The 17,330-nt window shown below is 18.5% G+C and overlaps 3 protein-coding genes and 1 pseudogene across 4 annotated transcripts; all 4 read right to left on the reverse strand.

Moving 5' to 3' along the window:
• Positions 1 to 3,688: 3,688 nt before the first annotated feature.
• On the reverse strand, positions 3,689 to 4,676 carry PmUG01_00044400 (fam-l protein; the record flags this gene model as incomplete). The annotated part of the gene is made up of 2 exons (XM_029003555.1): positions 3,689 to 4,465; positions 4,590 to 4,676. The coding sequence occupies 2 exons, from the start codon at positions 4,674 to 4,676 to the stop codon at positions 3,689 to 3,691; spliced, it is 864 nt and encodes a 287-aa protein (XP_028858988.1).
• Positions 4,677 to 7,228: 2,552 nt separating this feature from the next.
• On the reverse strand, positions 7,229 to 8,110 carry PmUG01_00044500 (fam-m protein; the record flags this gene model as incomplete). Its single annotated transcript, XM_029003566.1, has 2 exons — positions 7,229 to 7,891; positions 8,024 to 8,110. The coding sequence occupies 2 exons, from the start codon at positions 8,108 to 8,110 to the stop codon at positions 7,229 to 7,231; spliced, it is 750 nt and encodes a 249-aa protein (XP_028858989.1).
• A 3,051-nt stretch (positions 8,111 to 11,161) lies between these two features.
• Positions 11,162 to 11,983, reverse strand: PmUG01_00044600 (annotated as a pseudogene). The gene is made up of 2 exons: positions 11,923 to 11,983; positions 11,162 to 11,809 (listed from the first exon to the last, which is right to left on the reverse strand). Coding segments are annotated over exons 1-2 (709 nt in total).
• Positions 11,984 to 15,410: 3,427 nt separating this feature from the next.
• PmUG01_00044700 (PIR protein) lies at positions 15,411 to 16,667 on the reverse strand (the record flags this gene model as incomplete). Its single annotated transcript, XM_029003578.1, has 3 exons — positions 15,411 to 15,554; positions 15,678 to 16,460; positions 16,656 to 16,667. 3 exons carry the CDS (start codon positions 16,665 to 16,667, stop codon positions 15,411 to 15,413), a joined length of 939 nt encoding a protein of 312 aa, XP_028858990.1.
• Between the last annotated feature and the right edge of the window lie 663 nt (positions 16,668 to 17,330).

The raw sequence follows: 17,330 nt of genomic DNA on the forward strand, positions 1-17,330 counted from the left end.
TAATCTTATCGTCATCATGCATATATATACACATATAAATAAGCACATACATGTACATGATGCAACAAAATATATTAAGCATAAAAATTTTTCAAACAAAATAGATCTTATTTTTTATAATTAAAATCACAATGTAGCACATAATTACAAACTTACATTCGTAATTTTTCGTCTTTGAACACTATGAAAAAAAAAAAAAAAAAATAAAGTAAAAAAATGTTGTAAACAGTTATTCCTCATTTTATTATTATTATTTTTTTTAGTTCATATATTTCTTACATTAACAATTTATATTAATATCCATCTTCCACTTTTAGAAGAATATCCTTCTGATTGCACATTCATCAAAAAAACAAAAGTAAAGAAAAAAGAAAAAACAGGATTTTAAAATATACATTGCACTTATATATTTGTTTTCATTCCTAGTTATAAATTAAGTTACAATTTTTATTTTTTTACGTTTCCTGCTTTCACTTGTGCTGGTTTTAATTCTATATGTTTTCTTAGCTATCGTTCTTTTACATCTCCATTTTACCTTTTTCAAATTAACTTTCTTTTACGAAGATTATATCCCTTTATAGAGAAAAATGTAACAAAAAAAATGAAGTTCGCTTTTCATAATGAGCATATTACTATCCTTACAATGCACATATTGTTAGTACTCTACATCCGTCATTAACTAATTTTCTAAAAATCTTTCATTAACTCATTTTTACTAATCATTGACGCAACCTACAGTATACCAATAGCGGAAAAAGACATAACATATGAAATTATACTTATATTACAACAATTATTATAAAAACTCACCAATATTTTCACACTCCAGTGATATTTCTGTGTCAAAATGAGTATTGTCCTTTTTCTTTTTTTTTTAAATTGTTATAAAAGTTTATGTATATAAAATTTAATACTTTGGTTTTTTTTGAATTATAATTTTTCGAATGAAAAATTCGAAAAAAAATAAAAATAAAATAAAAAAGTATAAAGGTGAAGTAAAGATGGATGTATAAATGATAGCTAAAAGTGAGAAATAAAAATGCGAAGAACGTCTTAGAAATACATGCATATAAGTAATATATATTAATTATTCATATATACACCTAAATATTTATAAAAAATTAAGAAAAAAATTTAAAAAAAAAAAGAAAAGAATATATAAATATAAATGTAGGAAGAAGAAATACCAACACTATACAATAGGTATAGAATCCACTTAATAAAATAATGAAATAAACAAAACAAAGTTAAAACAAGAATTGAGAAAAAATAACGAAAAACCAAGAACACATCCAGTGTGGTTAATAAATTTTCATTTTATAATTGATGAAAGTTATAAAGTTAATACTTTTTTATTTTCCAATTTATAGCAATAACTCCCCTCAAACATACAATATATGTAATAAAATTATCTAATAATAACAACATTATAACAATTGGAAAAAATATATCGTTATATTATGATATTGTATAATAGTTAATTATTTTATTAAATTCAAAATTAATATAATTTTTATATATTAATAATTATTTTAAATTATTTATTACCATATTTTATACATATATCTGCATGTTATACCATTGAAAACAAAATAACACCCCCACATTATATTATTTACACGATAGGAATTAATCATATATTACTTTATCAACTATACACATATTATTTGCATATTTATATGTTATATCATTAAACTAGCTTCCCCTAGTAATTTAAAACTAGAACGTTTTAATTAATTCTTTCTTTATTTGTTATTTTTATTAATATATTTTTCACTTTTTTCTAGATTTAATTTTTTTATTTTTGTTTTTTAAACTTAATAATATTTTTTAAAATATGTAATATAATACTGCATAAATTGAGAAACGTATAAAATGAATATATATTTACTATATTTATATTAATATATTTTATCCAAAACGAGTGCACTAAATATATTTTCAATATCTTATTTCTGCATTCTGAAGATATAAAAATAATTGTATTTTAAGGTTCCATATAACTTGAAAATAAAGTATGCATTATAATTATAATCAAATATAATATTATATTAATTGATTAATTATTATACATGTAATAATATATCATTTATAATTCAAAAAAATTTATATATTAACTACTGCACAAATCATAAATAAGATAAAATAAAAATGGCTTTGTATATAATCTCTTAATATTATTAGATCTTGCATAAATTTAATAAAATATATCCGTTAATAAAAACAAAAATAATTTAAATATCAACTTATTTATCTCTTGATTATAATTTTATGTTCACTTTTAATTAACGAATATAAATTAATTATAAAACTAAATTTTATTTTTAATGATAAGGTTATACTTTTATTAAATATAAATATATTATATGAATTTTTTTAAAAGATCTAATATATTTTTCAAACACATTAATAATATTACATAGTTAAAATAGAAAATGATATAAATATATCTTTACAACTATATATTTTATCTTACTGGAAATATTAGTAAAATTAATGTAACTAGGGTTCTAATATAACATATAGGAAATAAGAACAACGTAATAATTTATATGTTATAAAAATTAATTCCTAGTCTTTGATGCATATATATAGATATATATAATCATTAAATAATTTCTAGTTGAACAGGTACCATATTAAATAGAATTAGTTCTTTTGAAATTTTTTTTAATTTAATATATATTGTTATTCAAAAAATAAATATTATTGTAATAAAATTATTTTACATATATATATATTTATATATATATATGAAAATATTTTAATAAAAAACAATAATAATTAATATTAAAAAAAAATATATGAGTATAAATATATTTTGTTCAATTTTTTAGTAGCAATCCTTTAATTTTTATTAAATAGATGATATTTACATATATATTAGTTCCCTATTTTCCACTTCTTTAGTTTATTCATTAAAAGAAAAAAATGTACATGTTTTATTTAATAAACTAAACATTACATTTTAATGTTTATCTGATTATAATAACTAAAACATACACTAAAATTATATTGTAATATTCATTTTAATATATAAATAATCAAATGTAATAAATGAAATTTAATCAAAAAATTTACCAACAAAAATGTTGTATGCGACACTATACGCATTAAATGTATTTAATTTAAACTTGTATAAAAAAAAGATTAATTTTCTAAATTAACTTAATTAAAAGTTATTTAACGGAAAAATAAATGTCATTTATATATTAACTATCTAAAATAAAAGAATACTTCTTTTTTAATTTTATTTCATTTGATAAATGAGCCTTATAAATATAACTGATTTATTAATTATCAATATAAACATGTATGTTTACATATTCTTAATATATTATTAACACATAATATGTATATATATATTAATAATAATATATATATTTATTTAATGAAAAATAATTTAAAAAAAAAAATTTATATAAAAGGCAACAATATTTAGTTAAGTTCAAAGAATACTTTGCAGTGAAAAATAAAAAACTTAAAGCATCTAAATTAACAAAAAAACTAAGAATACATATTTTCATAATTTTTAAATAAAGAGGCTGCTTACATGTAGATGTATTAAAATAAAATAAGCAATTGTTTTATTATGGTATATTTTTATTAAGTACATATTTAGGATTATTACATATATTACTTCTTATTAAAGACGTCCTTAAAAATAAAACATTTCCTTATAATTGTTTTATCTTTTTGTGAACTTAATTTTTTCATACTTTTTAACTTTCTTATGGTAATATACAATCCCTGATATGACCGTGATACCCAATATAATGAAAGGTATGACATATATAAAAAGACCTAAAAAACTACTGACATAAATATATCCATTACTCTTATCTGTACGTCCTTTATAAATTAATACATCTTTAAGTTCTTTCATAGACTGAAAAAACTGTTTTATAGGGGAATTACGCAACAAATTATCTAAATGCATGTACCATTTACCTATAGGAAGCAGATTCAGCACCTCAAACCATCCTTTTATAAGGCCCATGTTACAAGTTATATCTAATATGAGGGACATTGTTAATAATAAGAGCAATATTAAAGGTGTAGCAATTCGTAATCCATATTTTCTGATCATTATTTTTTTGTAAATCTTATTACTAATCGTCTTGCTGTTTTTAAGAAAATTTTCATAATCAAGTTCTTTAAATATTTTTTTTTCAAAGTAGGAATATTTCTTTGTTTCAAATATATTATATTTATAATTCATAGTTCGTTTATGACCTCCCATATACTTTGATGGGTTTTTACATAGCAGCTTCTTTTTTCTTAGGGTACCCATTTCATTATTAGATATATATTTTCTTTCCTTGATTTGTTTATTTGGTATCTCTTGTTCTAATCCTGATATACATGAATTCATTTCTCTATATTTTGCTAGAAATCGATAATATCTTCTATCTAATTTGCTAGCACGGTCATATTTATCACCCAAAAATTCGTTAAGCGTGCTCTAAAGAAAAAAATAGTGAATATTTTTATTTAAAAAATAAATACTTTAATTCGAAAAAATGGAAATCATAAAAATAAAACACCAAAAATATTAACAATTCAAACATTAGCAAATAAAATTATACTAGATAAATGTTAAAATGGAATGTCCAGTTTAATAGTACAAACGCAGCAATTTTAAAAAATATGAATGACATAACGTTTTTTTCCATGATAGAGCTTTTTAATATTTAAGTATATTCAGTATTGAATATATTAAAAATAACAGAATATTCGCCTAATGATAAAAGATAATATATAATTAATTTAATTTTTTTCATATAATTTATTACATTTACCTAAAAAATAAAACGAATATTACTATAATATTTTATACAAAAGTGACAAAGTAAAACAACCCTAAAATTATATTTTAAAATTTTTTTTCTTAATATTATAAATTAAAAGGAGTTTTCATTATAATTATATAATTTTAATTAATTAACATATATATATATATATAATATATAGACATAATATTTCTTTTAATATATTAGAAAATTAAATTTTTTTTTTATTAATCGTATTAAATATAAAATAAAAAAACACTGTTTCATAATATATCTAAGTATTTAGTTAATATAAAATAAATAGAATATATATTATAGAGAATATAGAGAATGTAAATAATAGATTTTTATGTGTATTATAATAATAAAAACTAATCTTATTTATAATCACCCATTAAAAACACTAATCCTATAAACATTTATTTTATAAGAACTGGTTATAGATGATAATAGAGTATGAATTATTATGATAATATAATAATAGCAATAATAAATACAGAAAAAAATATTTTGTATAACTTTTTCTTCTATATTACAGCATATGTGTTAAATATAGCGTAAACATACGCATTACTTTATGGCATATAATATATTTTAAAAATTATATATATAACAGAATAACTAAACTATGAAAATAAATATATTTTAAAGATTAGTGTGGATTGGTTTGTTTTTTTTTATAATATGATTTTTCACACATACAATATCTAATAGTATAACGTTGATATTATTATTTTTAAATGAAAATTTTATAAATTTAAAGAGGTTATATTTTTATTTTTAAAGTTATATATATATTTATAAGATATATAATAAAAAATAAAGTATATAAAATGAAGTTATAGATTAATTCTTATATTAAAAATAGTAAAATCAAAATAACATTAGTTCAAAAAAAACGTTGTTTAATTCAAGTATAAAAATTTATATTCTTTTTGGAAATCAATATACTTCACTATAGATATTTAAATTTTATAATAGATAATTAAAATAATAACATTGTTAGTATACGTATAAAATAATAAATATCTTTTTAATAAAATTTATAGTAACAGAACACTTAAAATAATAATCATCCCCTATATATAATTTCATCTAAAATTATACCAATAAACGATAACTATTTCTTATATATAACCCCTAATCTAATATGCATTTATGAATTATCCCAAAAAAAAATAATATTATTTATTCTTTTTGCTTTTAATATACTTAAGTACTAAACATTTTAAACATGGGAGAACTAGTACTGACAAATTCAAACTACATTCATTTTTAAATATGTGCTTAATAAATTTATGAAAATGCATACATAAAAATAATAAATATATAAATAAATACTCACTATTGATTAATCTGTAGTAGAAAATACATAACTATTTTAATAACTCTTAATGTTAATTTATATTTTTACATATATATAACACATTTTTAGAAATTTATAATTATGCGTATAAAGAAAAAAATATCATCTGTATATATTATAAATTAATTTATATTTAAATTTAATTCATTAATTTAATCGATGAGTGATATAAAAAAATAAAATATAATATATTTATTTATTCTCAATATAATTTATATTTATTTTTTTTTCAAAATAAAATTAACGCTATAATTAGGAACCTAAACGAAATAATAAAATTTAACTCTTTCTATAGATGTAAACATTTAGAACTCTATATTTAGTAAACAATTATAAATTACCTGTATTTAACAGAAATATTTTTTCAATACATATTTATAGTTTCATATTTATATAATGCAAAAAAGCAAAAATTATATTAAAGATATTTTTATAGTTGTCATTTTCAATTAAATATTTTACAAAAGACATAAGTTATAAAATAAATGATAAATTTTTTCTTAGATTAAGTAAATAAACAAATAAATATATGTCAATATAATTAAATATATCCAATTCTTTTCATAAAATTCAAAACACTGCATATACATTCTTACCTTAAAAATAATAATACATTTTCTTAAAAAACAGAAAAGGAAATAATTTTGGACTTGTACAAGATAATAGATAGAAAGAGATACATATAAAATATAGTATAAATTAACTCAATAATTCAATAAAGATATGTATATTGTGATTTTACTTACTCATTTTAAATCACAAACATATATACATTATATAAATCAATATGAATACACAAATATATATATTAAGAAAAATATTTTTAATAAAGATTAATTAATACATTAAAATTCTAATTCTAAAACGTTCAATTATTCGAATTCAGAAATAAATGAAAAACATAATTTTGTACTGTAGAGCATCAAATATATCAGTTATATACTTGTGTGTTTATAAAATTATAGCAAACATAAATATGTTTACAAATAATATGTCACTAAAAATATCATAGATATTACATCCTATTAATAATATTCTTACGAACAATTCACACAAAATATTCTTCATTTCACTCAGTCATATATCTAATTTTCTTATATTTTTCATTATTTCTTAAGATCTTAGGTATAGTTATTACAATGATGACAACTAATAAAATGACAGGTATGCAAAATAATATTAAAGAAATATATGGTTCTAGCATTGTTTTAACATCAGCACTAATTTTTTCTAATAAACTTGCAATCGAAGTCACTGCAGGACTCAACACTTTTAATCCTTGTAATATAGGATATCCTATTCCCAACAAAAAAAAAAGAATAAATAAAAATACACACAATGCGTAACTTCTAAATTTTATATTTTTTAGAACTATATCACTAATTCTTCTGTTTTTTTCAAGAAAAGCATCATGATCTTTTTTTCTGATCCATTTCTTTTCAAAATGAAAATATTTTCCATCAAAAATCCCATTATTATAATCCATAACTTCTGTGTAGTATTGCGCCCTATTTAATGGATATCTGTTAGATTGATTTTTTTTTTTTGTGAACTCATTTTCATTATTATATAAAGCTGTTTTTTCCCCCTTTCCATTATTTGCTATAACCTTATTTAACCCTACAATATTTGAATACTTATTCTGCTTATATTTTGCTAATAATCTGTAATTTCTTATATCTAATTTTCTATCAAATTTTAAACTGTCATCTAAAGATATCTTAAACAGGCTCTAAAAAAAAAATGTGAATGTTGTAATTTTAATAGAATAAATAATACTATTGTAAAAACAAAAACTATGTAATTATAAATAAAACAATTAAAATATGAATATAGAAAATATATTTAAATAATATTATCATACTGTATCGCTATAAAAATGACATATCCAAATTAAGAAGAAAAGCATAGAAAATTTAATAAAATAAAATAACTCAATTTTTTGTTCCATGATAAAAAATTCGTATTATTCTAAGGTATTCAGTAAGAAAAAAACTACTAATAATATATAATTATTTTAATGATAAAGAGTGCTATATTTATTTAAAAATTTTTATTTATTTTATAAAAACATAAAAAAGTATATATAACTCTAATGTATTTTATATCCTACTCAAAAAAGAAGAACATTAAAAATGCATTACATAATTTTTATCTTAATTCTGTTAAAAAAAAGTATCAATAAAATATAATAATTTGAATTTCTACATAAATATAATAAAAATACAACTTAATATACCATAATAAATTAGCTCTTTTTTTATTATTATTTTTCATAAGAACCAAAAAAAAATAAATGATTTTTTAATAATACTAAATATCAAATTTATGTAGAATACGACATGTATTGAGTATAGAATATATATCATATAGGTAATATATTGTTCCATATATTATTATAATATTAAATGTTTTCAATTATTTTTTCCTATTAATAATACTTATTTATAAACATACTTTTGAAAATTTAATTATTATTGTTTAATGATGTAATCTAATACATTATATTAATAACACGTGATCAAAGATATATCCTGTACAACTTTACTTTTTATATTATTTATAACACTTCTATTTTTCTATGGTTTATCATATAAAAAAAAAAGCATATATAAAATATTACCTAATATATGAATAACTATATATTTTATAAAAAAATAAATAATAATCCCTCATTTTTGTAATATTTATTTTTGAAACTTATAATTTTTAATTATGCATAAATATATTTTTATTTCTAAATTAAAAAGTTTTAAATTTACTGATTTCTTTTTTTTCTTTTTTTTTTTTATTGTACTATATATTGTTTATAATAAATATAAAATAAAAATAAATAATATATATAAGGAGTGATTCTTCCATAATTTATATTTAAATCAGAGTAATATTGACTACACAATGCAATTATTTAATCGTATTAAGAGTAAAAATGCTTATATATATTTTTCTTAATATTAATTGTTTATAGATGTTTAAGTAATTTTTATACATTACAATTGAATAGAAAAAAAAAAAACGAATGTAATAAAAAATGTATATACCCTTTCGTATATTCGTAAATTACGTAATATACAAATTAACAATCCCCTACATATGTTGATATTAGAAATTAAAATTATATTATCATGTTTTTAGCATATCTTGCTAATAATCTGAAACCTAACACGAAACGATACATACATATGTATATTATATGCAAAAAAAATAATATAGTTTAATAATGTATTATAACTTTTAATATAAGCAAAAAAAGAAAAATTAAAAAAACTTAAAATTTTTTATTAAGTAGTTAGTCATTTTTTTTATGTACATGTTTTCAAATACTAATATCAAGATATCTAACTTGAACAATATTTTTGAAAAATATGATACAATTAGTCATGAAATAAAAAATGCACATTCAAAATTACTTATAATCCTATTAATAAATAAAACATTAATATTAATTGTGCAGTTTAATTTAAATTTAGGAAAATAAATTTAAAAAAAAATAGTGTTATATTCACGACAAAGTTCATAAACCTATTGAATCAAAAACCGTATATTTAATATTTTTATACAAAATATAGCTTAATATTCTAATTATGGTACATTACAGACTATAGCATTAATATAAGCATAATAAAAATTTTATGAAATTATATGTACAACATGCTTATTCCCCTACTGCTATATTATTAATAAGAGCATTTAAAATATGAAAAAAATCTTAGTCCATATAGTCTTTATATTTTTTTCGTGTATTTATTATTATATTATTTCTAAGTTAAAATAATGTACAAGGAAAAAATGCATAGTACCAAATATGTATAAGTGCTTGTTTATATAAAATGATATAAAAAAAAATATATATCCTAAGAATTTATTTACATATTATTTAATTCGTAAATGAATATAACGGTAAAGTTTTTAATTATCCTTGTTATGATGATATCAAATGAGATTAGAAAAAATGAGTAAATGTAATAAATAAGTTCTTATATTAGATGAATATTATCTCAAAATTATATTTCATAATACTGTCAAAAACAAATATTCATAATATCTCTATATTATTAAATTTGTCTTATCACAGAAATATAAGTTATTTTCATACAACATCAATAACTGCAACAATTACGTAGGTTAAACGTGAAAAGATAATATGGCTTTAATCCGTTGATTTATTTATAAAGATTTATGAATATTAAAATTGATGATGTTCTATTAACAATTCATACTTATGAATACAGTGATGTTAATATATACAATTAATTTCATACTCAAACTAATTGAAAAATATACTAAAAATAATATTATATAGAATTGATTATTAAGCATATATTTTTCAAAATATTTTTATTTAAAAATAATTCTTATTAACCTTGAATTTAAATAAAAAATGATATGAAAAAAATATAAAATACATAAATTTAGTTACATTAAATATAGAATAACATGATATACAGAAAGTAAAGGTAACATGTAGTAAACAGTTGTATATACTTAAATCTATAAAGAAAACAAGAATTAGAAAACATTTAAGATTGATAAAAGTACGAATTATGTCATTTATTAATTAAAATAGTAATTGTAATATTCTATATAAGACATTAAATAATTATGTATTTATTATATTAAAAATATAAGTAAACACTTACAGATATAATTTTTTCATATATATCACATTTTTCTTATGAATATTCGAAAATATTTAACCTCTCATTTTTAGAAACAGGAGATATATATATATTCTAAAATATAGTATTAAAAACACCACAAAAAATACATTTTAACAGTAATGATAATATAAAAGTATTCCAAATACTGTACATATTAAGCGTATAATTTAAAACTACTTTGCTTCAGTATATACAAGTATATTATATATCTAGCATAATAAAAATTAAAAGTATAAATTAAGGGATTCTATATTTTGAAGCAGATAATATAATTAAGAATAAAGAAAATATTTATCAGATACATGAAAAAACAAATTTGTGCATGAAGTTCATTAGTTATAGTTAGACTTTATATTCATTTCTTCTACTTCTTTGGCATTTTTGAAGTATTTTTTTGGTATATAAATAATAATTGCAAAACTTATTAAAATAACTAATATCATTGGAACTATACCTCTTATATTTAAAATAATATATAGCAGAATAAAAAAAACGTTTGATGTACGAGTATTGGAATCTCCGTAATAATATGATAAAGAAGTTAATCAAAGAATTATAAAAAAAAACTATTCCTGATAGAGCAAATGTTAATGTGGTACTAATATATAGTGAAGGTTTTAAATTGTTTTGCTTAGTAAAATCAGTGAATTTCCTGTATTTATATGTATGACTAAATCTTTTTTATATTTTTTTTTCAAAGAAATTAAGTATCGCCGCAAAAAGATTGTGTATAACGGACGAGCTTTTCTAACATAAATTTTTGGATCCAATTCTTGAATTAATTTTATTAATAGATTCACATTTTTCATCATGGTCTTATTTACTATTATTTTCTTCATTTTCTGATATATTAGATCTATTTCCAGATAACGTATATTTTAATATTACATTTTTTGTTTCCTTCTCACTTCTTGATAATAATCTATCAGTTCTTGAATTTAATGAACTTTTTTCACTGTTTTTATTAGCAAACGATTTATCAAGGTTGTACTGCAAGGAAAAGGAAATATCTTTTTTCATTTATAATATGATATATATATACACAAATACAAAAAATACTTATTTAATTATATATATTTATATTTATAATATGAAATTTCACAATCTATGAAGCATGTCTTCTGGGTATTTATCATTATGCAGCATTGTAGAAATAAGAACATATCCAAGCAAAAATGATGAACATAAGAGTTTTAATTAAAATAAAATATTATATTTTTTTATTCATATTGGAATTATTTAATGTTATATCATTAATTAAGTAAAAATTTTATTTAATACTAAGAAGATATTAATACAATGGTGATGTTATAAACATTATTAATTTTTTATTTTAAAAAATTGTTATAATTCATTAATAAAATTCCAAAATAAATAATACTGGAGAAAAGATAATTTTAAGAATGTTTTAGTAAATATTTCCAATCATGATTTATTTATAGAGAAAGCAATATTTATTAAAATAATTTCAGGTAGATCTTAATTTGTTAAGTAAACGCTTTCTCTTCATATATATCAATTATCCAACAAAATAATTTAAAATTATTCTTATTAATAGTATACAAAAATCAAAATAAAATAGATTCCTTAGTGTTTAAAAATATTATTTTATATTTAAATTAAAAAATGTAATATGTCGCCTGAATAGGTACATTAACATAAATAAAAATATAGCACTTAATTTCTTCCTGTTCTCTATCAATAAACATAGTTCTGCGCACATATTATACATTTTAGGTCTTATATTATAATTAAAGCCACAAACTGTTACATTCAAAATAGTAGTACTGATAGAAAGTAAAAAAAAAGAATACAAATTATTTTTCTTGCACAAATAAATAGATAATATGTGATATATACATTCACTATTATTTTAAGATGTTCATTTTGGGATTGAATTTGTACATGAAATTATGATATATTAAAAATTTATAGCAAATATACAGCTTCATAGTTCTGTATCAAATTATCATAAAAAAATAGTATAATTTTATTTATATTAAAAATATACAAATTTCATACATTATTACTAATAAAAAAGATTATTATGTTTAGGAAATTCTATTATTTAATTTTCTTCTTTTTTCTAAAAATAAATTTATTTTATAAGTTATCTGGATATAATAACATTAACAAAAAAAAATGTAAATGTATGTTTAATGAAATAAAATTTTTAGTGTTAGTAAAATTTAAAAAAAAAAAACCAACAAAAGATAATTAAAAAATGAATAATTTACAACTTAAAATAACATATTCATCAAATAAGAAATGTTAATGTATAACATATTATATAATAAAACATAGGAAATTCTTTTATGTATATATATTTTTGTTGAATATGCTGTAGAGTGCAGAACAACGCATTTACTTTTTACTTACGTATAAATAAGTACTTCTTTAAATTATATATAAAGTTATAATTTTTATGCAACTAATGTAAGTGAAATAAATTTGGTATTTCACAATATATATCATTTGAAGTAAATATATATATATATATATATACTTATCAATGCTTTTATACATTTCCCTTTGGTTTATTCATTGGATGAATGCAATTATAAAAATATTATATATTTATATTATTTTAATAATATAATAACAAAGCAATATTAATTTTCCTAGGAATATAAGTCTTATAAAAATAATTAACTAAAACAAAAAATAAAATTCTAGTTATATTTACATATATATTTAATATATACTGTTATTTCTTTATTTTATTTTATTTTTTTTTTTTTGTAACATTTTTATATTATTTTTATTACAAATATTTATGATTAACTGAATTTATTTTATTTATAGTTATTCATATAATTAATTTTTTGAATAATATTTTTTATTTAGTATTCTATTTATTTTTTAATATTATACATTACTAATAAACTAATTGCACATAATATATTTTCTATGAATATGAATATTTTATACTTTATAATTTTTATATCCTGTTGTAAATCATTTATACTACTGTCGTATTGTTATTTCTCATATTTGGATTAATGGGTTCATTCTTTTGCATAAGTAATTCTATTTTAACATACGAACTACGATATATATTAATATTTAAAATTTTATGTTTTTTAATTTTTTTATAGATAAGTTTAATAGTACATTTTTTAGATATTTCTAAAATATTTTTTTAATATATATCTATATTTTGACTATATATTATATAATTTCATAAATAATATATATACATATATATTATAAAGCTAAAGGAACAACATAATATTATTATTCTTTTTTATTTAATATGAATTAACCATAGTATAGCGTATCTTTTATATATAATATAAAAAAAATTATAATAAATTAGAAATAATTAAAAGAATTATTTTCTTCTGTAACATAATATTTAGAATAAAGTTTTTTATCAATAAATATGCTCAAATTTTTTTTTTAAATGATATCCTATAAAACTTTTTAATGATAAATATTTTTTTTGTTATTGTATAAGAACAGTTTTCAAAATAAATATATAATGAATATAATTTAAATATGAAACGTATCTATAATAGTACATATAATGAAATTCAGTTAAACTCTATTTACCATTTTTCTTACTTGACATTTTATTATGAGCTAATGATGTCCTCACATTGTATGCTTATATAAAGCACTGATTTATGCATTGTAATACATCTTTAGAATTTACTTCTGAAATTCAACTTTATATTTATATGGACGAATTTAAAAAATATATATTTATATATGTTATTGTTTATTATTCACTCTCTTATTGGTACATAATACCTGTTTTTCAGCATGCACATTTTTAAAGATATAATAATAATTAATTACATTGTAATGTTCCAATGAATCATTTATTCATGTTATTCCTTTTACTACATTATATTATAACTTCCTATATTTTACTGCATATAGAAAATATTTAACTTTAATGAACTCAATAAACGATAGTCTTTTATTTCTCGCTGAACTTTATCTTGTATTTCACATACAAATAAGGGAATCAAGAAGTATTCAAATTACTATTTTAACTTTCACTATATTTGTACTTAAAATTATCTATAAATGTTAATTAATAATGTTGCTTAAAGATAATATATCAATTGGATATGTTGTTTTATATTAAATTACGATATTATATTCAATACTATTATTTTCAATAGTTCTATTTAAACGATCTAATTTCTGTAAGAATTTTTTTTTTATTTTATATAATATCTTCTCCGTTTTACTTCATTATATATGTTCACTTTTACTTTTTATAATATAGAGTTATTTCTATATCGTTTCTTATTATTTATAAATGAATAAGTTTTCTTAAATTATCTTGTGCTATGAATTTACTTCTTTAGTTGTATCATCTTTAGCTTTCACGGGAATACCTATATTCCAATATTCTTATAATTTTATTAGCTTTTTCAAGAATAATAATTTTATATTAATACTTTGTATTCATATATCTTTTATTATTACCACGTAATAATCTCCTATACGTATTAATTAATTTGCATACCTGATTACACAATAAATATAAAACCTCATAAAGCTTAACATGCAACAGTATGTTCCATGTATTAATCCAACTGATTTTAAGTTATTATTTTTTGATTATGTATTTCACAAAGGATCATAATGTATATGATGTCCATATTTGTTATAATTTTCATTCAAATATTTATCTATATATTCTTCACCTTCATAATCCTCATTTATTTTTTTTTTCAATAAATGAGCTTTTAGCCATGATTTAAATGGAGTAAACTAATTAGAAATTAAAAATATAAAATATATAATATTTTTTCGTAATAAAAATTAACATTTAATGAAATAAATTATGACAATTAATATATCATGTTTTTATTTTTACATTCAATTTGTATTTACTTTATAAAATGTAAAAAATAAGAAAACAATTCCCAAAAGTGGAAAAATAACTGCCACAATAATATCTTCAAATGGAACAGAGATTTTTTGTTCTAAGTTTTTGGACGGTTCTTCTTCAGTCTGTGCCATATATTGATCTTTCCTGTTATTGGAACCATCTAAATGTTTTACTTCACACGATAAAGGGGGATTTTCCTTTATATGTACTCCTTTAATTTTTTCAAGAACTTTACAGTATATCATATTTTTTATACCACCAGTGCTACAATTATTTTTCATATTAATATATATTTCATAATTTTTACTAATATAACTTTTCAAATTTTTATTGCATATATAGTTATTATCATAAAGGTAATTCTCAATTGTATTATAATTTGTAGCATAATCGTACACACTTTTCATTTTATCAAAATCTTCCTTTACATATGGAAAATCAAATAAATTACATTCTTTAACTTTATCATTAAAATTTTCTTTTAGATTAAGAATAATCTTATTAATATCGTCATTAACGCTTTGTTTTCTATTTCGTAATTTAAATAAACGATCATACATCCAAAACTTCACGATTGTACAGGAGTCCTCTTGGAATTGACCAGAGAGTGACAAATTATTGAATATTTTGATGATTCCTGTAAGATTCTCACAAAATTCGAAAACATCATAGTAATCACTTAAATCTTCAGCTAATTGATTACAAATTTTATCAGATTCATATGACTTTTTCTTATCTAAAATACTATAATTAAGAGTAGAAGGAAGAGGAACTCCTACATCATCCTAACAATTGATAAAAATACAAATAATATATATATATATATTTATAATGATTAAATTCCTAATTTTCATAAGACAAAATTTTCTGTTTCGACAAACTATACTATAATAAATTAAAGATATGTAAAGGAATATATTTTAATAAATATATACTGTATCCGCCATTATCAAGTTTTATCCCATTTGATAAATATATACTATGGGGCCCATAGTGATATTTAAGTACGAATAAGATTTTATGTATAAAAAATTATAATACAAGTTATATGCACTTTATTTTATTTTAAATCTTGTAAATAATAAAATATTTCTTAAAATAATATACTTCTCAAATTTAAAATATGTTCAAATCCAAAAAAATACAATTATGAGATTATATAATGATAATCCTTAATAATAACAAAAAAAAAATAATAATATAAAATAATTAATAAAAAATATATGTTTATAAAAAATAGTGAAAAATAATTTTGTAAAAATTTCATTCATATATGTATTTTTCCTTTCTTGCTATATTTTACTTTTTTAATGTAAGTAGTCTTTTCTGTATACTTATTCAAAATACATAATCCCCTTAGAAATATATATTTGTATATTAATTAATAATTTTAATTATATATTACATATACATAAGCAAATTCTTTAACATTATAAAAATATTTTCTACATTAATTAGGCAACTAATTCTTAGGTAAGTATGTATTTTCATTATATTAATTATGGTTATCTATAAATTATAATGCAAATATATGCAGATGAATGTAAAATTAAATTATAATTTCTTATAAAATAACAAATTTTTTTAAATAAATATCTTACATGTATACTGAAATAATGTAATTAAAATTATTTTTATAATAAAAACTAACAAAA

Source organism: Plasmodium malariae (assembly GCF_900090045.1).
Source record: "Plasmodium malariae genome assembly, contig: PmUG01_00_23, whole genome shotgun sequence".
Lineage (NCBI taxonomy): Eukaryota > Apicomplexa > Aconoidasida > Haemosporida > Plasmodiidae > Plasmodium > Plasmodium malariae.